Below are 23,499 nucleotides of genomic sequence, written 5' to 3' on the forward strand. Positions count from 1 at the left end.
ACAAACACAGAACACAAGCCTGATTTCAGTGACAGACTAACATTGTAACCACGATTACCATAGATTCTTCTTAGTCTGCCTTGTCATTGTGTTACAGTACAAGCCACACCTAGGTTTGCTTGTTAAACTGAATGCCTGAATGTCATTCCCTTTCATTTCAGCCCTCATACTGTATATACATTGTGCAGAAAAATAATCTAAGATCAATTGCATAACTGTGAAAATAAAATGTTACTGTAAACTAAAGAGAATATTTTGTTTAATTTATACAATTGCCTTATTTTTTAATAGTTTAACAGGTGAGAGAAAGTGATGGATCGACACACACTAAATTCACACCTGTCCTAGAGTCAACCGCTCTAATATAATCAGCAAATATAAAAAAACTATTATTTTGACAAACGTTTTAATTTAAATAATGAAATAACGTGCATTTTTTAGACAATACAAACGAAAACATGTTTTGACTCAAAACCTTACTGTCACAGATTTATGAGACAACTTCATGTGACATCTACAACATTATGAAAAAAAATTAATAGATACACTTGATTAGACAACAACCTTTACAGCTGATGTCTTTAAACATATTGACTTTTGGTTGGCAAATGTTTCATGTCAAGTAAGATATAGCCATACATTATTCTGAGAGTACAGAATTCTTCCTGTACTGTTCAGATACATGAATCTAGAGCAACAGGTGACGTCAACGTAAATTTGCATGTTTCTGGATGGAAAAATACCAACACATACTCACCTCACCTTTTTGGAGCTCCACCTTCATGAAATCTAGTTGGAAAACAACCACACCTCTGAGGATCTTTTTTATTGTAACTTCCTGTAGATCGTGTAGTGTATACAACAAACAACCAAAACATAGTCCAGCAAGAAAAGTAGGGTAAGTTTTTACATTTTTCAATAGATTTTACATATTTTGTTTACTCCTTTGTCTACTCTATAATAAACCAAACAAGACACATACTTATTATTATTTGTAGTTTTGAGCAGCATATAGTTGCTCTTCCTGATCTTACCCTTAAACATATGTAAATGTTGGTGGTGTAATGGAGTCAGGTTAGTCACATTAAAATTTTATTTTTGTCTTGAATACAAACAGTAATCTAATTAACAGATTTAATGTTGCCACATAAAACTCATTTTAGGATACCTGTCAAAACATTTTTTGTTTTTGTTTCTGCATTTTTTCATGTATTCTTATATAAAAAAAACTAATTCATTAATACTGACATAGTATAGAGATTCTGGAAAAGTTAATGTTAGGCAACTTGTAATTAAAAAAGAGAAAGAGAACATGGTGCTCACACTGTTCCTTGTGACTTGTCCATCAGGCAGAACCGGTTTTGAATGATCTTTCCTGAAATAGCAGAGTTGTACATTTAGGTCTTCAAGCAGTGGTAGTTTTCATTGTAGTTTCCCAAATGAAAAAGAAATATTAATTATATATCTAGTCCAACATCAGAATAAGATATCAGAGTGATGTACTGTATGTAAAAGAAGTATACAGTATGTGTGTTATTATTATTATTATTATTATTATATTGTTGGTTTCATTTTTACATTGTTTTCTTTTATTGCAGGACTGTGTCCAGTCCACTGTGCACATTCTCAACTTCTCTGGCAGGTTTGTGTTTATTTCGAATGATTTACACTCCTATGCAACTCTAAACATTTAGTAATGTACATTAGAATTGTCATTTTAAATAGTTGCTATAGAAACCATATTGTGAATGCAATATAAAGTTTTAGTTTGATTTCAAGTTAAAACTTTCTTCATGTCAAATGTATTATTTTACAAGAACTGTACAAAATCATTGTTCTTCCTTTATATAACTAACAAATAGTTTGAAATAAGGTCAAATCTAAAAACTAGCAGTAACCACACACGGCAATAGGCTTAAAATAAGATTAATTGATATTTTCGAAATGTTACTATCAATTTTTATAACTATTAATGCAATCTAGGACTACTTCTACAACACCCGGCCTGAACCAGATATGAGTCACAGAAAATAGTTTAAATAAAAGTTATGTAGTCATTCAAATCCAAATACCATTTATTAGTCTTTTTTTCTGAGAGCCCACAAAATATGTTGCATACACAATAATACCTTAATTTCTTGTCTCTAAAAATATTACAATTCTAATATTATTCTAATAAATCATCATTTGATAGTTAGATTTTTTTAATTACTATTATTATTTTTAACAATGTAGTACAGCTTTAAGAAGTCTTCGACCTTGAGAACACCGCTTGAAGCATGACAACCACGTAAGTGTAGAATTCTGCTGATTATTTAATTTTCATTTTTGCTATTAGTAGTTATTCACACTGTATACTTTTTGACTTATTAGATGTGAAATACTTTGTCCTTATTCTGTGGTAATATTTGTAATATGACAATTATAAAATGTCATCCCACCTTTTTTTTTTTTTATTAGGTCCCCAAAAAGATTCAAGAATAAATTTCTCTCATTCATTAAAGAAGGTAAGAAAGCACAACTTAAAATTGTTTGTGCTTGGAAATGCCCTTTGCTTCACCGTCATAATGTTCCTTTGAAAATATCATTAAAATAATGTGCCAAACATAGTCTAAGGAAAGACAATATATGCATTAAACTCGCTGCAAATGTGACACTTTTAAGAAGGCTGTAATTGCAAGCTGCCACTGTCCTCATTGTCTGAAGCTGTAACAGATTGTCTGCTGTTCACTGACAGACATTCTGCGTTAAAGAAAGAATCGGCCGTCATCGACTACAATTTCATGTTTTGGAGACTCCCATTTTGTGGTAATGGGACTGTGTAGGGCATGTGTGCAAATACCAAAAGCAGATCTTAACCAGTACAAGATCTGCAATGTTTGCACTGCACCTCTATACAGAGTATTACTGTAAAGTGTGAGAGACGCCAAAACATGAGACTCAAATGCTGTTCAGTCAGATGTGTGAAGTGGATCAATCAATGAATATCAGAAAAAGAATCTCAAACTGGAGAGCAAGAATAGAATCCGTCTCTGCTGATGGTGAGGAAAATGCTGGAGTGCCATGCATCTGGACATCTCATCGATACAGCTTGCAGGTGAATTCTGGACCTGTTTCTGCAGGATTTGAAAACATTCAATTGTCAGAAAGTTTCCTGGATTCCAGTTTAGTCACAGTCTCCATAAATACTTCTTCAACTGAAGCACCGCAGAGAATTATCGAGAATCACTGACATCACAGACTGATATTGCTCAGATTGTGTGAGTAGTGCTGGAGACGTTCAGAAAAGCCTTTCCTGGAGTTACATGTTCACTGATACAAGATATTTATTCCATGCAGCACGGATGAGAAAATGATCACCATTCGAGCAAGAGTCTGAACAAAGAATCACAATCAAGACAACTAGTGTGAGACGATTTATGAATTTCATGTCATCAGCCTTACCAGTATCCCCACTCCTGTCCTTTTGCTTACTGGAATGTTACTTCTATTCCTGGACATTAAAGAAAGAAAAACAAAATAATTAATACACAAATGCATATGCACGCACAAGAGTAAGAAATAAAGAAACTTTCGATTGCAGACGTATTGCATGCTATTAAATTATATGGATGCCTCTGTGTGAATATGATACTTTATTTCTAATAAGCTAATAACGATGATTGTAATAATGATTTGCTTTAGATGCTGTGGACCTCTGTGGAATCGCACATTTTGTAAAGTATAATCGTGACTTGGCGATTCCTCTCGTGAAACCAAGAGGTTCAACTCTGAGAATCTGTGGGCAGGATGGAACGGTGTATGAAGGGGATGAAGAACAGCTTGAAGCCTGGAAGGATTATTACCTGCCAGAAAGGATGGAAATGGAGGTGATTGGTGCCATTGATGACTTCCCATGTGACGCATTTGGTCTGCAGTTGGTGCTTTTGTTGGGTGAAGATGGACGGGTCTTTGCCTATGAGGACGAGCTTTTGCACCTCGTAGCCTTGAATTTGAGGGACCTGTTCCAATGCGGGATGGTTTTCCCTGGAAAGGAGACCTTCAAGCTTGGAGAATGTTTTGAAGAGCCGGTGAGGTCATACTCCTACAAACATTTATACATTTTTGTTCTCTATAACATTTCAGTGAAGAAGAGGTTTGTATTGAGTGAAAATGTTGGCCAATAATGTGTCTATTTTATGCTGTCAAACAAAGCCAAAGAAGGATCGATTGTCACAACTTCGAGCATCACGAATTTGAATTCATATTGAATGAGTCCCATAAAAAAGTAATTTGATGCTAAAAAGATTGACAAAGCACAAATAAAAACAATGATAATGTCATGACACAAACACTGAACTGGCCCAGTGCTGTTACTGGACCAGTCAATCAAATTCAAGAATCAAGAGATCATGAAATCATAATAATGAACATTCTGAATATTCGTTCCAGATGTTTTATGGCAGTTAGATAGTAAATATCGATGTTTATATATCCTGTTGATTATATTAAGATTTCATGCATATTCATATGTTGGTTTTACAGACTGAAGAAGAATACCAGGAAATGATGGAAAGCGATGAGGTCAAAAAAATGAAGAAATTACACCTGGAGTTCAGACAATCTCTGGAGAATGAATTGCGAAACACCATGAAAGATATTGCACAGAGCCCTAATGTATGATTATCGATTGTTCTTAATGTTTGTTCTCTAATAATAATAATAATAATAATAATAATAATTCCTTTTTTATTTTTTGGAAAACAGGTTGATATGCAAAAGCAAGTGGGTTCAGAAGATTTCACTTCAAGCATAAAGCAAAGAATTCAAGAACAATCTTTAATATGCCGTTGCAAGATGGAGAATGGAGACAAACTTGAGTGTCCTTACAGGGGTCTTCACCAAGCAAACCATGGGCTTATTTTGTCCAGTTAAATCAATCCATAATCCATAATATTCATTCTCCTGTCTTTTCATGTTTTAATTCACCTTTTAAATGTAATTGTAAAGTGTATTGATATGAAAGAATACACACTTCTTCCTTTAGCTGAAGAGATTTCACAGTTTTCCTGTGACACCGTTACTGCAGCAAATCCACATTATCCTACTAACAATGACCTTCTGACATTTCTGCTTTACTGCTTAACTGTGAATACTGAAGCCATTAAAGTGTTACTCCACCCCAAAATGACAATTTTGCCATCAATCGCTTAACCCCATGTCATTACAAACCCGTAAAATCTCTGTTTATCTCCGGAGCACAATTTAAGATATTTTGGATGAAAACCTGGAGAAAATAACAGTGTCAAGGTCCATAAAAGGTATAAATAATTGTCGTCAGAATACTCCATCTGCCATCAGACATGCAATCTGGGTTATAAGAAGCGACTGGAACACTTTTTGTACTTTTTATACCTTTTATGGACCTTGACACTGTCATTTACTTGGCAGTCTATGGGACAGTCTCAAGCCTCCAGGTTTTCATCCAAAATATCTTAAATTGTGTTCCTAAGAAGACCGGAGCTTTTACGGGTTTAAAATGACATGGGGTTAAGTGATTAATGCCAAAATGTAAATTTTTCTCTTTGTAGAACTCATAAATGTGTCACATTCAAAAAATAAACACATAATAATAATAAAAAATAAAAAGTTCAAATGGACCAATGAAAAGTAAATGGTTTCTGTAGATCACAGTGTTTTCCTCTGATCTTTACATTATAGACAACTTATTTGTATTATATATTTTTTACTTCTTTACTCATTGTAAATGAATGCACTTAAAGTATGTTCAGAAGTTTTTTCTCTTTTTTTAAAAAATATCACCTATAATATTTATACAAACAGATGTAATTTAATGGTACCTCGTATCATTGCTACTTTTTTTGTAATAAACTTACATTGTGTTCACAGTTTACATTCATTGTAAAATATCCAGAAAATCAATTTTGTTGCCAAAAATAAAAAGCAGCCTATTGGAAAAAACACGATCCATTAGGCTTACATGATCAAGACAACACAGCCAACATATTAACGGTACAACTGTGTTTTTGTAGCTAAATGGAACCTTATTGTAAAGTGTTACCAAAAAAGTTTTTCCCAATCCTAAGATAACAGTCAAATATTAGTATAAATTGGTTTATTGTCTAGACTGAGAATAGCTATTCAAGGATACGAGTGGGTAGTGATGTGGGCTGAAAGCTGTCAGTCCTTCCTGAACGATGGCATGGCCGCTCAAAGAGGATACATTTCTTTTTATTTAGCTATTTATTTATTCATACATGTATGTATTAACTGAATTTTTGTGTATAGCAAACATGAAGACTTGTGAATTGTCTTATAAAACTTTTTTTCCCAGGAAAATGCTTCTTCAGTATCAGAAGTCGCCTGAATCCGACAGTGATCGTTTAAAGGGTTAGTTCACCCAAATAGCAAATTTATGTCATTAATAACTCACCCTCATGTCGTTCCAAACCTGTGAGTCCTCCGTTTATCTTCAGAACACAGTTTAAGATATTTTAGATTTAGTCCGAGAGCTCTCAGTCCCTCCATTTAAGCTGTGTGTACGGTATACTGTCCATGTCCAGAAAGGTAAGAAGAACACCATCAAAGTAGTCCATGTGACATCAGAGGGTCAGCCAAAATATTTTGAAGCATCGAATATACATTTTGGTCCAAAAATAGCAAAAACTATGACTTTATTCAGCATGGTCTTCTCTTCTGTGTCTATGTGAGAGAGAGTTCAAATCAAAGCAGTCTGGATATCCAGTTCGTTTAAAAGTTAACAGCTTAAGTCATTTGTGGATTAATGCGTATTGGAGATGCGAACCATTTAAAACGATTCAGTTTGATTTGGTGAACTGGTTCAAAAAGATCCGGTTACATCGAATGATTAGTTGGCGAACCGGATATCACAAACTGCTTTGATTTGAACTCTCTCACAACCGACACAGAAGAGAAGACAATGCTGAATAAAGTCATAGTTTTTGCTATTTTTGGACCAAAATGTATATTCGATGCTTCAAAATATTTTGGCTGACCCTCTGATGTCACATGGACTACTTTGATGATGTTTTTCTTACCTTTCTGGACATGGACAGTATACCGTACACACAGCTTCAATGGAGGGACTGAGAGCTCTCGGACTAAATCTAAAATATCTTAAACTGTGTTCTGAAGATAAAAGGAGGTCTCACGGGTTTGGAACGACATGAGGGGGAGTTATTAATGACATAATTTTGCTATCTGGGCGAACTAACCCTTTAAAAGAATGTGAACTCCATCCGATTTCTCATATAATGAAAGAATTTAATAAAGACCGAAGCAGACTTAAAACAATTGTTAATGAGGTAAGTGCATCCCTGCACTGTAAAAAAAAAAAGTCAGTTAAAATTATGTACAATATACTGTAATAATTTAAAGGAATTTGCAGTGTTTTCTTATTACAGTTTTTCTATATTTTTTAATTACGCTTTAATTAACAAGAAGCTCAGTTGACAATCAGTGAAAACAGTGCTTGAGCAGGCGCCATTAGAGATAGCCTCGGTCAAAATTTCTTTTTAAAGTCAGATTTCCGGTTTGGTGAACAGTTCTTACACTTCCATTGTAAATTATTTTATAAATATATATAATATATATAATATATATATACATACTGTAATGTTAACTTAGCTGCTGCCTGGCTTGTTTTTATTTATGAAAGCATATGGGTGGCAAAATTCAATTAGAAATGTAATATGCAAAATGGCAATGCAATATGTAAAATGGAAATGTATTTCTGTATTTAAATTTCCCATAAATATGTGCAATATTTAGTGCAAAATTAAAATTAAAAATCTATTATATAGTTTACATGTGCCATGTCCTACACTGGTTTTAATATGCAAAATAAAAACTTTTAAAAGTTAAATTATCATTTAAATGCTGTTTTTCCTAAATGTATTTTGACTTAGGTGTATAACACTTGGGATTGTGTTTTCATCATAATACCACGTGATAACTGTAGCAAAATGCAGTGAGAATTTCAGAATGCATTCTGAGCCAAAGGTACAGCAAAAAGATAGCAAAATGGTGGTTTAAATTTCTGTTATTCTTCTTAAGTGCAGGGCCGTGCAGAGACCTTTGGAGGGGCAGGTGCTCAAAGTATAAAAAGGGCACATGGAACAAGGCTTTAAATAGCGCGGTTCAAAATAGCAATACAGCAATATATTGTGAAGCATTCCTTGCCGATTTGCGTATTGATATGGATGATTATGTATTGATACGGCAGCAAATGCTGTGATGCACTTTTGAAAAAGAAACAGATTAGAAGAGACAATTTTAAGTTTAAAAGTAAAAAAAAATTATAATAATAATTATTTCCACCTAATAATAACTCTGGGATTAGAAACTGAAATGTCTTAAATTGTCCCAACCTGATGGCTTTTTCTTCTCTGTTCTACAGAATAATTAAGTACAGCTGTTATAGTAAAAACTACAGAAAACGCTTGTGACTCTACATTTTCCTCTTTCTCACCAGCCTCTGTCTCCTGGCTTGCTTACCTGCTCTTTCTGTCACTTGTGCGTCTACATTTGCCTCTTTTTCTTCCTCTATCTCCATCTCCTCATCTGATCTATTACTTTCCAGTATCTGTCCATCTAGGAACAAGGCACAATCTACTATTTCATTATCAATCTATTATTTTAACCATCACTACTACTCTTGCACCTAATCAATAAGTCCACCTTAAATATTGATACAAAACAATAAACAACTGAGTCATGCTATGAAAGCACTGTATAACTTAAATAGGCTTATGTTTTATTTATTTTTCCTTTTTATTCAAAACAATTCCAAACATGCTTAATATATCAGGAAATATCTCGATTCTCAAACGTGTAAGTAAACGCGTTCTGCACCTTTATAGATTGTTATTTGATCAATAAATGGAAAGGTAGTGTAATCTATTAACTACACATAAAACCCCGACTTTTTACTTAAGTGCCATATCATGTAATAAAATATTTTTAATACGACTAAATTTGCATTTAATGTAAATTTTAATAACAATATTGTAAGTTACTTATTTTAACACTTTCATTTTTCAGAGAGTAAAGAACATTTACATTATCAAATAACATTTTCATTCAGTTTAGCCAGAGTTCAGGCACTCTCAAAAACTACCATTACAATCACTGAAGCACTTTACATTACATTATGCACATCAGGATTGTTTTTTAGTTTTTTCTCTCTCTCTCTCTGAAGAAAGAATTCGCTAAATAATTCAGTCAGCGAGCAAGTGAACAAAAACAGCGCGTTTCATGATGACTCTTCTGCACGTCTCTGATTGGCCATTGCACCCGCGCAACAGAACCGTTGATTGGTTATCATCATGAAGCGTTGTAGCGTCTCTGGCTCAGCGCCAGCCAGCGAACACAGATTTGAATTTAGCAGCTGATGCTGCACTGAACGATCTAATCACAACAGTGTGATTATATCAAATATATAAAAAATATTATTCTGCTGTTTTTTTTGTTTTTTGTCGTTTGGAAGCTGCATTTAAATCAACTTGGCTCAGAAATCTTTGAATGGGCATGACGCCTCTGCCCTCGATGCCTGTGAAACGTTTCTCCCTCAAACAGCACGCTAACGTTACTCTACACTACAGGCTACACACCTCAATATAAACAACATATCTGCATATTCTCACATCACGTCATTCTTGTAAAATAATAATAAGTAAATAAATATCAAAATCACTTCGCTGAGAATGAAACACCACTTACCAGCTTCCGCTATGTTGAAAATAATATCCTCTGGCAATTAAAAAATGCGCGTGCAGCGTGACGAATCATCCCGGTTGGATGAAGAGGTCATCGTCGTCAGGTCAAAGGTCATGTTGGTCATCTTATTGACGGCTAAATTATTATTCAAAATTTTACTAATATTTAGATTGGGCATGAGCAGGCATTCACAAAAGGAAACGTTATGACAAAAAAAAAAAAAGAGGAAATTTTGCTTTGACAAAAGGGCACTTTGGGCACCAAAGGGCAAAGGGGCAGATGCTCAAGTACCCAACAACCCCCCCCCCCCCCCCTGCACGTGCCTGCTTAAGTGCATTGACACTTACATATGAGATGTTTCAATTGCATTTTCATTAAATAGCTTGTGATGAATATAAAGTCAATGTGGATTTGAAAAGCATTTGAAAATGCAACACACTCTTGACTAGGGATGTTCATTTTAACTGCTTATCCGTTAACCAACCATTAAGAATTTTGACTGATTAATACAATCAGTTTAATGGTTTAAAAAGTCATATATTTATTTAATTTCAATAATTTAAGTAAATATTTTAAAAGGTTTGCTGCAAAGTTAAAATAGGCTTCGCTACAAGTACATTTTCTTATTTCAGTTTAGAAATAGGCCTAATACCGATGCGAATTGTTTACAAACATTATAATAAACACAGGAAACATAGCTAGAATATTTTAGTTCCCCTCACTCCACAACAAATCCTTTCAATTAACAGTAGCCTATTAAAAAAAAAAAATCAAGAATAAAAAATAAGAATTTTTTTATAGCAACATAAACGACAAGCCAAATCAATTTTATTTAGGCTTAAAAGAAACATCTCGGTTACGTATGGTAACCCTCGTTCCCTGAAGGAGGGAACAGAGACTCTACATCGGTTACCGACGAATATGGGATATCACTTCAATAGACCAATCTACTTCGAATGTTAACTAAACGAGCCAATGCACATTGGCATGCAATTATTGCATCAAGCTGCCGCTGATCACAGCGTGAGTATAAGAAGGCAGCAGGTGCAATACATACCAGCTTTTTTGCATCGGAGTCGAGCGTTAGTATCGTTCTGCTCAACTGTGTCTGCTGTGAACTATGAGTTCAGCACTCTCTCGGAAGCTTCATGTGTTGGAGAGACGGTGCTTCAGCTGCGGTCATTCCAGTGTCTAGTGGATTGCACACTTCAGGCTGCACTACCCCCTGTTGTATTGCAAGCGGCCAATTCCCCTGTGCACCTCAGCACTAAAAGAGCATTTCCTAAAGAGCAAATTTCTCTAAAAGAGCTTCACAGGTGCACCTTTGTAAAGGCGACGGATCACCCTTATAAGGATGTCGATTCACTTGTGCTTTTCTGGGTGTGGTCGTTACCTGACAACGGGTGATGGTCACGATCGCTGCCTCACATGTATGGGCATCAAGCACACTGAGGTGGCCTTTGTGGATGATTCATTTTCCCTCTGCGGAAAGATGACCATTTCGGAGCTGCGAACCAGGCTCTGCTACCTTCAGGGGGGCAGAGTCCCATTGCTGCTGCCGCAATCTGGGGCTCATTCTGGGACACAATCACTTTGGCAAGAGCACCATCTTTGAGACAAGCTTATGCCTTGAAGTGGAACCTGTTCATGTGGTGTTCTTCTTGCTGATAGGATCCTTGTAAATGCCAGATTGCGGTCGTGCTTTCTTTTCTGCAGCCAGTGTGGGAGCGAAGGCTGGCTCCCTCCACCCTCAAAGTCCAGGTTGCCGCTCTTGCTGTGTATCATGACCCCGTGAATGGGAAGTCTTCAGGTAAGCAAACAATTGTTTTAAGTCTGCTTCGATCTTTATTAAATTCTTTCATTATATGAGAAATCGGATGGAGTTCACATTCTTTTAAAGGGTTAGTTCGCCCAGATAGCAAAATTATGTCATTAATAACTCCCCCTCATGTCGTTCCAAACCTGTAAGATCTCCGTTTATCTTCAGAACACAGTTTAAGATATTTTAGATTTAGTCCGAGAGCTCTCAGTCCCTCCATTGAAGCTGTGTGTACGGTATACTGTCCATGTCCAGAAAGGTAAGAAAAACATCATCAAAGTAGTCCATGTGACATCAGAGGGTCAGCCAAAATATTTTGAAGCATCGAATATACATTTTGGTCCAAAAATAGCAAAAACTATGACTTTATTCAGCATTGTCTTCTCTTCTGTGTCGGTTGTGAGAGAGTTCAAATCAAAGCAGTTTGTGATATCCGGTTCGCCAACTAATCATTCGATGTAACCGGATCTTTTTGAACCAGTTCACCAAATCAAACTGAATCGTTTTAAATGGTTCGCATCTCCAATACGCATTAATCCACAAATGACTTAAGCTGTTAACTTTTAAACGAACTGGATATCCAGACTGCTTTGATTTGAACTCTCTCTCACATAGACACAGAAGAGAAGACCATGCTGAATAAAGTCATAGTTTTTGCTATTTTTGGACCAAAATGTATATTCGATGCTTCAAAATATTTTGGCTGACCCTCTGATGTCACATGGACTACTTTGATGGTGTTCTTCTTACCTTTCTGGACATGGACAGTATACCGTACACACAGCTTAAATGGAGGGACTGAGAGCTCTCGGACTAAATCTAAAATATCTTAAACTGTGTTCTGAAGATAAACGGAGGACTCACAGGTTTGGAACGACATGAGGGTGAGTTATTAATGACATAAATTTGCTATTTGGGTGAACTAACCCTTTAAACGATCACTGTCGGATTCAGGCGACTTCTGATACTGAAGAAGCATTTTCCTGGGAAAAAAAGTTTTATAAGACAATTCACAAGTCTTCATGTTTGCTATACACAAAAATTCAGTTAATACATACATGTATGAATAAATAAATAGCTAAATAAAAAGAAATGTATCCTCTTTGAGCGGCCATGCCATCGTTCAGGAAGGACTGACAGCTTTCAGCCCACATCTCTACCCACTCGTATCCTTGAATAGCTATTCTCAGTCTAGACAATAAACCAATTTATACTAATATTTGACTGTTATCTTAGGATTGGGAAAAACTTTTTTGGTAACACTTTACAATAAGGTTCCATTTAGCTACAAAAACACAGTTGTACCGTTAATATGTTGGCTGTGTTGTCTTGATCATGTAAGCCTAATGGATCGTGTTTTTTCCAATAGGCTGCTTTTTATTTTTGGCAACAAAATTGATTTTCTGGATATTTTACAATGAATGTAAACTGTGAACACAATGTAAGTTTATTACAAAAAAAGTAGCAATGATACGAGGTACCATTAAATTACATCTGTTTGTATAAATATTATAGGTGATATTTTTTAAAAAAAGAGAAAAAACTTCTGAACATACTTTAAGTGCATTCATTTACAATGAGTAAAGAAGTAAAAAATATATAATACAAATAAGTTGTCTATAATGTAAAGATCAGAGGAAAACACTGTGATCTACAGAAACCATTTACTTTTCATTGGTCCATTTGAACTTTTTATTTTTTATTATTATTATGTGTTTATTTTTTGAATGTGACACATTTATGAGTTCTACAAAGAGAAAAATTTACATTTTGGCATTAATCACTTAACCCCATGTCATTTTAAACCCGTAAAAGCTCCGGTCTTCTTAGGAACACAATTTAAGATATTTTGGATGAAAACCTGGAGGCTTGAGACTGTCCCATAGACTGCCAAGTAAATGACAGTGTCAAGGTCCATAAAAGGTATAAAAAGTACAAAAAGTGTTCCAGTCGCTTCTTATAACCCAGATTGCATGTCTGATGGCAGATGGAGTATTCTGACGACAATTATTTATACCTTTTATGGACCTTGACACTGTTATTTTCTCCAGGTTTTCATCCAAAATATCTTAAATTGTGCTCCGGAGATAAACAGAGATTTTACGGGTTTGTAATGACATGGGGTTAAGCGATTGATGGCAAAATTGTCATTTTGGGGTGGAGTAACACTTTAATGGCTTCAGTATTCACAGTTAAGCAGTAAAGCAGAAATGTCAGAAGGTCATTGTTAGTAGGATAATGTGGATTTGCTGCAGTAACGGTGTCACAGGAAAACTGTGAAATCTCTTCAGCTAAAGGAAGAAGTGTGTATTCTTTCATATCAATACACTTTACAATTACATTTAAAAGGTGAATTAAAACATGAAAAGACAGGAGAATGAATATTATGGATTATGGATTGATTTAACTGGACAAAATAAGCCCATGGTTTGCTTGGTGAAGACCCCTGTAAGGACACTCAAGTTTGTCTCCATTCTCCATCTTGCAACGGCATATTAAAGATTGTTCTTGAATTCTTTGCTTTATGCTTGAAGTGAAATCTTCTGAACCCACTTGCTTTTGCATATCAACCTGTTTTCCAAAAAATAAAAAAGGAATTATTATTATTATTATTATTATTATTATTAGAGAACAAACATTAAGAACAATCGATAATCATACATTAGGGCTCTGTGCAATATCTTTCATGGTGTTTCGCAATTCATTCTCCAGAGATTGTCTGAACTCCAGGTGTAATTTCTTCATTTTTTTGACCTCATCGCTTTCCATCATTTCCTGGTATTCTTCTTCAGTCTGTAAAACCAACATATGAATATGCATGAAATCTTAATATAATCAACAGGATATATAAACATCGATATTTACTATCTAACTGCCATAAAACATCTGGAACGAATATTCAGAATGTTCATTATTATGATTTCATGATCTCTTGATTCTTGAATTTGATTGACTGGTCCAGTAACAGCACTGGGCCAGTTCAGTGTTTGTGTCATGACATTATCATTGTTTTTATTTGTGCTTTGTCAATCTTTTTAGCATCAAATTACTTTTTTATGGGACTCATTCAATATGAATTCAAATTCGTGATGCTCGAAGTTGTGACAATCGATCCTTCTTTGGCTTTGTTTGACAGCATAAAATAGACACATTATTGGCCAACATTTTCACTCAATACAAACCTCTTCTTCACTGAAATGTTATAGAGAACAAAAATGTATAAATGTTTGTAGGAGTATGACCTCACCGGCTCTTCAAAACATTCTCCAAGCTTGAAGGTCTCCTTTCCAGGGAAAACCATCCCGCATTGGAACAGGTCCCTCAAATTCAAGGCTACGAGGTGCAAAAGCTCGTCCTCATAGGCAAAGACCCGTCCATCTTCACCCAACAAAAGCACCAACTGCAGACCAAATGCGTCACATGGGAAGTCATCAATGGCACCAATCACCTCCATTTCCATCCTTTCTGGCAGGTAATAATCCTTCCAGGCTTCAAGCTGTTCTTCATCCCCTTCATACACCGTTCCATCCTGCCCACAGATTCTCAGAGTTGAACCTCTTGGTTTCACGAGAGGAATCGCCAAGTCACGATTATACTTTACAAAATGTGCGATTCCACAGAGGTCCACAGCATCTAAAGCAAATCATTATTACAATCATCGTTATTAGCTTATTAGAAATAAAGTATCATATTCACACAGAGGCATCCATATAATTTAATAGCATGCAATACGTCTGCAATCGAAAGTTTCTTTATTTCTTACTCTTGTGCGTGCATATGCATTTGTGTATTAATTATTTTGTTTTTCTTTCTTTAATGTCCAGGAATAGAAGTAACATTCCAGTAAGCAAAAGGACAGGAGTGGGGATACTGGTAAGGCTGATGACATGAAATTCATAAATCGTCTCACACTAGTTGTCTTGATTGTGATTCTTTGTTCAGACTCTTGCTCGAATGGTGATCATTTTCTCATCCGTGCTGCATGGAATAAATATCTTGTATCAGTGAACATGTAACTCCAGGAAAGGCTTTTCTGAACGTCTCCAGCACTACTCACACAATCTGAGCAATATCAGTCTGTGATGTCAGTGATTCTCGATAATTCTCTGCGGTGCTTCAGTTGAAGAAGTATTTATGGAGACTGTGACTAAACTGGAATCCAGGAAACTTTCTGACAATTGAATGTTTTCAAATCCTGCAGAAACAGGTCCAGAATTCACCTGCAAGCTGTATCGATGAGATGTCCAGATGCATGGCACTCCAGCATTTTCCTCACCATCAGCAGAGACGGATTCTATTCTTGCTCTCCAGTTTGAGATTCTTTTTCTGATATTCATTGATTGATCCACTTCACACATCTGACTGAACAGCATTTGAGTCTCATGTTTTGGCGTCTCTCACACTTTACAGTAATACTCTGTATAGAGGTGCAGTGCAAACATTGCAGATCTTGTACTGGTTAAGATCTGCTTTTGGTATTTGCACACATGCCCTACACAGTCCCATTACCACAAAATGGGAGTCTCCAAAACATGAAATTGTAGTCGATGACGGCCGATTCTTTCTTTAACGCAGAATGTCTGTCAGTGAACAGCAGACAATCTGTTACAGCTTCAGACAATGAGGACAGTGGCAGCTTGCAATTACAGCCTTCTTAAAAGTGTCACATTTTTCAACTCAGAATTCAACTCAGGACATGTTCAAAGAACAATTAGAGGGCATGAGAGTTTATCCAAGCTGATTCTTTGTTGAAACATTTTTAACTTTGTAAATTCTTACCTTCTTTAATGAATGACAGAAATTCCTCGATTCTTTCTGGGGATCTTCTAGAGAAAAGGTGGTATGGAATTTTATAACAGTCATATTTAAATATTCATGATATACTGTAGTATTTTTATTAACTTTTTTTATTTTGAATTGCAAGTTATAGCCATAAAATTAAAACAATAAGAGAACAAAGAAGGTATTCTACTTATGAATTCCATAACCCAAAAACCATCTCATTATAGAAAATTGTGTGTTTTACTAAATTAAGAAATTAATAATTAGGCCTGTGTGTTACAAGGTAATTAATTGGTTGGTTATCATTAAAAAAAAAACATGCTTCTGAAATAATTTCCTACTCTATTACCTCCAGGACACTTCTTCATAAATTTTGCATCAATTCTACAAATATATCAATTATGTGCAATGAGATGCTAATAGCAAACAAATAAACTGTCTTTAAACAGTGATTTGAGTTAGCTTGTGTTCTCTTGTCCTTCAAATCAATAGTGATGTGTTAAGAATAGTGTTTTGTGAGGCATTTATAAAATACACTTACTTGGTTATCATAGTTCAGCTTGTGTTTTCAAATCTGAAAAATTGAGCTGCATATACAATTTATTTAGCAACTATTCAACATGATCAACATTAAACAAAATGCCTCGAGTTATATCAGACTACAAATAATTTGAAATATGTCCTTTACCTGGCCAAGAGTGTGAGGATGGACACAGTGAACAGGAAAGATGGGCACAGTCCTGCAATAATAGAAACAACAGCAACAAAATCTTACATAACCACATTTACTGTTTTACATAAGTCATGAAATCTAACAACATTATTTTTAATGTTCACATGTTGTGAATAATCTTGTTAACATAAAATAGAGATGCACTGATATGGATCCCAGTGGCGGGTCCATGGATAGGTCATAAACCCCACACTCTCTATGTAATGTAATGGGACCTGAGACAAATTAACAATGAAATTATACTACAAATATTTTTTTTTCCAAAGATGGTTACTGTTATTTACTGTAGCTTTTATCATGTTGATGTAAGTTCAAGTGTTCGTTTCATAAATAAACTTTAAAGCTTTATTTAATGCTATACATTTAGCAGATGTTTTTATCCAAAAAGGGACTTACAGTGCATTCAGGCTATGAATGTTTTACCAGTATGAGTGTTTCCTGGGGGTTGAACCATCAACCTTTTGCACTGTTAACACAATGCTCTACTGCTGAGCCATAGGAACTTGGGTTGCGTCATGATTGACAGCTGTGACTGACAGTTTCTCTGAGCAAAGTATTCACTGGAGCGCTAACAGAAGTTTTTTGGTTTTTTGGGGGCGATTGGAATTTTTATTTCTAGACTTTCCATATCTGTTTAGCAGCCAATCTACTTAAAAAGGTTCAGGACCGTGTGTGTGTGGCTCTGCAGGAGTGTGGGTGGGGCCTTGATGGGGCGTGGTGGTGGCTCACTAGTCACTACTGCGCAGACTCAGGTCTCGAATCAGCACAAGACGTCAGTGCCGTATTGAGACACTGAAGAGAGTGAAGGAGCGTTGTCCATCTTTTTTACAGTCTTATGTCCTGTACTTGTACTCATTAAAATGCTCCAATACCACAATACAGTGCTTGCGACAAAGAAACACAGACAACATAGCAAACAGAGAGCAGAATATATCAGAGAAGGAGCTATGAAGTAAATGTATCAAATTAATAGAATATTAAACAAATGTGTAATCTTGTAGTAATCTGAACTCTAAAACATTGTATTATGAGCACTTGCACCTCTTTATGAAGAATTACTTATTGTATTCCACAATTGTAAGTCACTTTGGTAAGTCAAATATATATTAACAAATATAAACTATATCAGACTATTGTTTTTACTCTCTCGCTCTCTCTCTGCAGTTTCCCAGCAAACATCATAACCGGTTTTTCCTCATAGACTGGTCTCTAGGGACAATGTGAACACTGTTACATACTATTCTATTTTTTACAACTACACTTGAAGGTTGCCTAAAATGGTAAATAATTTTTCAGATTTTTCTTTCAGCGTTTATAAAGGTTTTCATAAAATAATATGTTGAATATTTACAAATAAAGACAAACAAATATTATAGACTTACATGTAAAACTGTTTATGTGTCAACAGTTAAAATAACTGGTTTTATTCAAGACAAAAATATGATTTAATATTATTATGAATCAATCAGTTCCATTAGGTTAATCAACACATTGTGATTAGAGTCATATCAGACATAAATAGTTCCTTTAAGTAAAAACTATATTAGTACATTTTACAGTATAGGCAGTTGTACTTGGTTCCCAACTACTATAATTTTCAATTTAACTTCAAAAGATTACTCAAATGTTTTAACATTTAAAAATATTTACTTACCCAACTTCTGTCACTGGGCAATCTTTTAGTGGTTGGCCTTGCAATACAAAGTCTATAAGTGGTTACATGGAAAAACACCTAGAGGTTGTTTTCCAAGCAGGTTTACATAGGTGGAGCTTGTGACAGGTGACAAAGCACTGGCAGTGGCACTTGTGCGCATGTGTTAGTATTTTTCCAACAGCAACTCGTGCTAAATTTAATTGACATCACCAGATGTCAGGTGAACAGGTGAGAAAGCCATCTCCCGCAACTATTGTAGCTATTGTAGCTATTCTGTTTTTGTTGAGAAGTATGGCCACATTAGATTTACAATGTTTCTTGACATTCAAATACATTATTTATTAAGGCAAAGAAGAATATGTCCAAAGACAGCAACCAACAATAAATAAATGATTTCTGTTCATAAGACAGCAATGCATAGTGTTTGGTTTGATATTAGCATATGTAATTCATAAATTACAAGATTTGACAATTTGTCAAAATTTAATTTGGGCATGTCGTGCCTTGATATTATTAATGAAGTGGGTGATGCAGATTGACTTGAAGGATTTTAGTCATGCACTGATCTAATTCCCTTCCTCCACTTTCCTATTAGTTCTCTGCTATAAAATACACACACACACACACACACATATAAACTAAATAAAAATGTATCTTTTGTTTGCAATAACATTCATTTAAGCAATTGCAGAGAACATCTTAGAATATCCAGTGATCAAAAGATATGGAAAGGCATTCATGTTTAGTCATAAAACAGGGTGTGCCTTGTGCTGTGCTCTGTTGTCAGGATCAAAATGAACATCACGTACCATACTAGCAATGAGGAAGGTGGGAATTCTGACTGAACCTTGTTATACCAGTGAAACTTGTTCACTCACAGTAGATGATTATAATTTAATGTCACAGTGGTATACTGCACTGTTTTAGATAAAATGGCAACATTCAAGTACTTGTGATCTTTTGAAATAATTAAACTTATACATACCCATTATCAATATTATTTAACATGAACTAACAATTAACAAACTTCTATAGCACTTATTAATAGTAAATTTCAATAATTAATAATAAATTTTTAAGATCAAAAGTTGTATTTGTTAAAGGAAAACACCACCATTCCCTTTCAATCAGTCACGTTTGATGTTACTTCAGTGACTGAGGAATTGGGATCTTGCTAGAGAGATGAATCGCCTTCGAGTGTTAACAAAACAAGCCAGTGAATGTTGACATGCAAGATTTGCATTGCACACCCCACTCCGCAGCTATTCACTTCGGAGCCAAGCCTTTCAGCTACCGAGCAAGAGTGTCATCAAGACAGCCTGTTGACAGACGAGTGTTGTGTTAGGGTGCGTCAGTGGGGGTTGCCAGTGCTTCTTCTTGATCTCGGCATGCTGCAGCTTCCCGCTCTGGTGTTTTATTTAAAAAAAAGCATTAACTAACAGAGCTCCGCAAGGGACGAGGTGTCTTTTTAAAGATGTCTTTCCACTCTTGCATTTCTGGATGTGGTGGCTTGACTACATCTGATGGTCACGACCGCTGCATCGTGTGCCTGTGCCTCAAGCACTCAGAGGCAGGATTCGTGGATGAGCCATGTTCTCCTTGTGGGAATATGACCACTGTGATGTTGCGATCACGGCTCCTCTTTGTCAAATGAGGAGGAGTCCCCCTCCCCTTGCCCCGTTCTAGTTCCTCCACCCAGAGGAGGACTACTTCGGCTCATGGCCAGGATGATCTGAGGGTCACAGTGAGAGCTTCCCCACCGAGCAAGTCTCCAAAGGCCCCTCACTCCTCCAGCGCATCGTATCCTCTGGTGTACTGGGATGCGGATGTTTGTGCCACAGACAGGGCGGGGCCAAGCACTTCATCCAGGCCACCAGCAGATGACCTGATGTTGATGAGGATGGAAGGAAGGCACCTCTATCTCCCAAATGCTCAAGGCTGGATGATTGGTTCCTTGGGGTGCCGCACGCCAATCAGAGGGAAGGAGACATTCATGTTCTCAACTAACTCGATGACAGACTCATATTGGCCCAGTCCAGAACTCAGTTAAGTGAACACACGGACATGGTACTTAGCCATCTCAGCCTGTTGGGGCTTTGGGTTATCTGGAAAAAGAGCAAACTCTCACCTGTGCAGAAGATCTATTTTCTCGGTACGGAGTTGTACTCCTCGAGTTGCACCTGGATAGGGCCTTGTCTGCAGTGTCATGTCAATTGCCTCGAGTTGCTGGCAGTATGGCTTGCTCTGCGCTGCTTCAAATCAAGGCTACGCAACAAGCATTTTGTGTACATCAACCACCAGGGCAGTCTACGCTCCCGTTGCATGTCGCAACTCGCCCACCATCTCCTCCTTTGGAATCAGATGCATCTGAGGCCACTTCATGCCATTCACATCCCAGGTGAGCTCAGTCGTGCAGCCGATGAGTTCTCACGTCAGCCTGCCATTCCAGGAGAATGGTGACTCCGTCCTGAGATAGTCACCAGACAGATGCTTTGGGGACACTCAGGTAGACCTGTTAAAATAAGAAAATAAGACTAAAGAGTAACTGGTAAAGAGTAAGAAAATACAAAAAAACTGAAAACAAAACAGGCATAAAGTTGGCTTGACGTTGGATGTCTGAGTGTCTCAAATTTAGGGACCGTCTCTAAAGTTACATGTGATATTGGTATACACTTTTCTAACGTCAGTAGCATTTGAGGAGAATGACTTACAGTCATAAAAACAACTGTAATTGTTCATCTAGGTGTCAGCTATAAAGCACAATTGAATTGAATGTTTGATATTTATTAAAATAAACTGTAAATCATATGTAAATTATACTACTTTTTCACATGGGCTCAAACATAAATTTGAAGCTCAATAGCATTTGAGGAGAAAGACTTGCAGTCATAAAACAATTGTAATGTGTTCATTTAGGTGTCAGCTACAATTCATACCTTATACATTCGTTATATTTATTAAAATATATTATAAATCATTTAGGTAAAAACAAGGCCCTTTTATCTCTTTCAGGCACATTCCTGTGAACGTTTTTTTCAGGTTCTCTTACGAAAATGACCCATGGTTTTAACAATATCACCACAATTCATAGTAGTAGAAGCCCTTTATTGTCACTAGTCACAAGTACCAGGGAAATTAGCCATCAACCTGTCCATACATACACAACATACATACAACGGGGTAGACAGAACAGGAAGACAGGGAACTGAGGAAGAAATACAGCATAAAATTGGGAAAGTGAGGAGGAAAAAAAACAACACCCACTCTATGCTCCTTTTGGGAGTACAGTATAGGATATGAAAAAACACCTCAGCAACAAAAGCACATACACCATAAACACACGACTTTGCAACTGGGGATGGAAATTGGGGGGGTCGAGGTAATCCAGTGCAGGCAGCAGTCGTCCTACCCTGCAGCTAGAAAGCGCTGGTCATGGACCCGCTGGACAGACTGGCGGTACAAAGCGGCGAAGGTGAGGGACGCGGGTGGGGAGGTGAGTGCATATCTGTATATGTGTAAGAGTTTGTGTATTAGTAGGCCTGGAGAGATGCAATTCTCTCTAGATGTCTCAGTCTGCAGATTATACAGCGTCACAGCAAGTTGCCATGGAGACAGCCTTGGTCAGGTCCTAGACAGAGTCAACAACAATCCCGGTGTCTGTGGGATACGGGTTGAGGGATGCAGAGCTTCTAGTCGCCATGCTTTCCAAGGGGACAATTTGCTATCCAGCCAAGGCCAAGCTGGGAGTGGAGCCGAAAGATGATAAGATACCAGTTGTTTTGGTCTAGTAGCCGCATTCCAATTTAACGGTCACTATGATTGTCTTTTTTGGTCTCCAAATCCTCCAATTTACTTTCCAAAGCCGCGAGCTTCACCGCGATGTTATCCATATTGCGGTTAATAGTCTCAGTCTCAATGCTGACCGCTCTGCCCACTGCTTCAATCATGACGGGCAGCCTTGTGAGGCTTTGGACAGCTGTTCCCGTCATCTGAATTTTTCGATAACCCAGGGCAAAGCCTAATCCAATCAGCAGAAGACCTGTTATCATGGTTCTGAATAGGTAGATGTCTTCAATGTCCTCCACGGAAAGAGCCGCCAGACACACGACCAGCCAATTTGCCCACGCGTCCATCGTGTAGCCAGCTGCAAATGTCCCGGCAGGGCAAACAGGTTCCCCCGAACCCAAGCTTCTCGTCGAGAAGATGGTGTTAACTACGTTGAGAGACCAATTTATCAAATCCATGTTTTTAGTTTAGAAAAGCAGTGCAGAGAGAGTCTCTCAAAGTAGACAAGACAAGAGACAGGCAAAGCAGGCAAGGCAGGGGAGGAGAGGAAAGAAATGTGACCGCCTCCGTTGAAGTTCTATTTTCACCCCTATAGTAGGAGTTTTTGTCCCATAATCATATTTGAGGAAGTGGGCACAACAATACAATCCTGATTAGGACACCTGTTTGGCCAGCAGCGGCCCTGAAGGTCACTATGACATCAGCCAGTCAGGTACTGCCCGATCTAGTTGTTCCGGTGAATTCAGTTCCTGTTTTTCTCTTTGCCACATTATTTATTATAAAAACAACAACACAGTACTGTGCAGTGCATTATGGTTTATTTATGCAAAATGTAAGTGTGACAAAAACCAACACACACCATCAACAAAATAACAATAATATAATAATGTAAATGATCGTCCACATTATTTTATTAAACTTAACGCATTAGCTGTCATACAAAGTTATTTGTGGAAAAGATGGAATCAGTCTGGGAAACCCATTTTG

At 36.7% G+C, this 23,499-nt stretch overlaps 2 protein-coding genes across 3 annotated transcripts; one reads left to right on the top strand and one right to left on the bottom strand.

Moving 5' to 3' along the window:
* The first annotated feature begins 820 nt into the window (after positions 1-820).
* LOC113098323 (uncharacterized) lies at positions 821-5,354 on the top strand. 2 transcript variants are annotated; one of them, XM_026263351.1, is made up of 7 exons: positions 821-898; positions 1,599-1,642; positions 2,236-2,290; positions 2,461-2,507; positions 3,685-4,070; positions 4,525-4,656; positions 4,747-5,354. In XM_026263351.1, the coding sequence occupies exons 3-7, from the start codon at positions 2,280-2,282 to the stop codon at positions 4,912-4,914; spliced, it is 744 nt and encodes a 247-aa protein (XP_026119136.1). In that variant the 5' UTR covers positions 821-898; positions 1,599-1,642; positions 2,236-2,279; the 3' UTR covers positions 4,915-5,354. The 2 variants fall into 2 exon arrangements, with proteins under 2 accessions (XP_026119136.1, XP_026119137.1); XM_026263352.1 differs by having other exon boundaries at positions 844-898; positions 2,241-2,290.
* Positions 5,355-13,515: 8,161 nt separating this feature from the next.
* LOC113098322 (uncharacterized) lies at positions 13,516-18,804 on the bottom strand. Its single transcript, XM_026263350.1, has 7 exons — positions 18,727-18,804; positions 17,028-17,079; positions 16,881-16,926; positions 16,337-16,383; positions 14,805-15,190; positions 14,219-14,350; positions 13,516-14,128 (listed from the first exon to the last, which is right to left on the bottom strand). Exons 3-7 carry the CDS (start codon positions 16,889-16,891, stop codon positions 13,961-13,963), a joined length of 744 nt encoding a protein of 247 aa, XP_026119135.1. The 5' UTR covers positions 16,892-16,926; positions 17,028-17,079; positions 18,727-18,804; the 3' UTR covers positions 13,516-13,960.
* Between the last annotated feature and the right edge of the window lie 4,695 nt (positions 18,805-23,499).

This window comes from Carassius auratus, unplaced genomic scaffold, assembly GCF_003368295.1.
Source record: "Carassius auratus strain Wakin unplaced genomic scaffold, ASM336829v1 scaf_tig00216514, whole genome shotgun sequence".
NCBI classification, from domain to species: Eukaryota; Metazoa; Chordata; class Actinopteri; order Cypriniformes; family Cyprinidae; genus Carassius; species Carassius auratus.

What these genes read in the sequence shown, in the direction of transcription:
- LOC113098323 (XM_026263351.1), top strand. An exon ending in TCTCTCATTCATTAAAGAAG is followed by an intron (nt 2,508 to 3,684) that starts GTAAGAAAGCAC and finishes GATTTGCTTTAG; the next exon opens with ATGCTGTGGACCTCTGTGGA. An exon ending in GAGAATGTTTTGAAGAGCCG is followed by an intron (nt 4,071 to 4,524) that starts GTGAGGTCATAC and finishes TTGGTTTTACAG; the next exon opens with ACTGAAGAAGAATACCAGGA.
- LOC113098322 (XM_026263350.1), bottom strand. An exon ending in TCTGTCATTCATTAAAGAAG is followed by an intron (nt 15,191 to 16,336) that starts GTAAGAATTTAC and finishes GATTTGCTTTAG; the next exon opens with ATGCTGTGGACCTCTGTGGA. An exon ending in ATATTGCACAGAGCCCTAAT is followed by an intron (nt 14,129 to 14,218) that starts GTATGATTATCG and finishes TTTGGAAAACAG; the next exon opens with GTTGATATGCAAAAGCAAGT.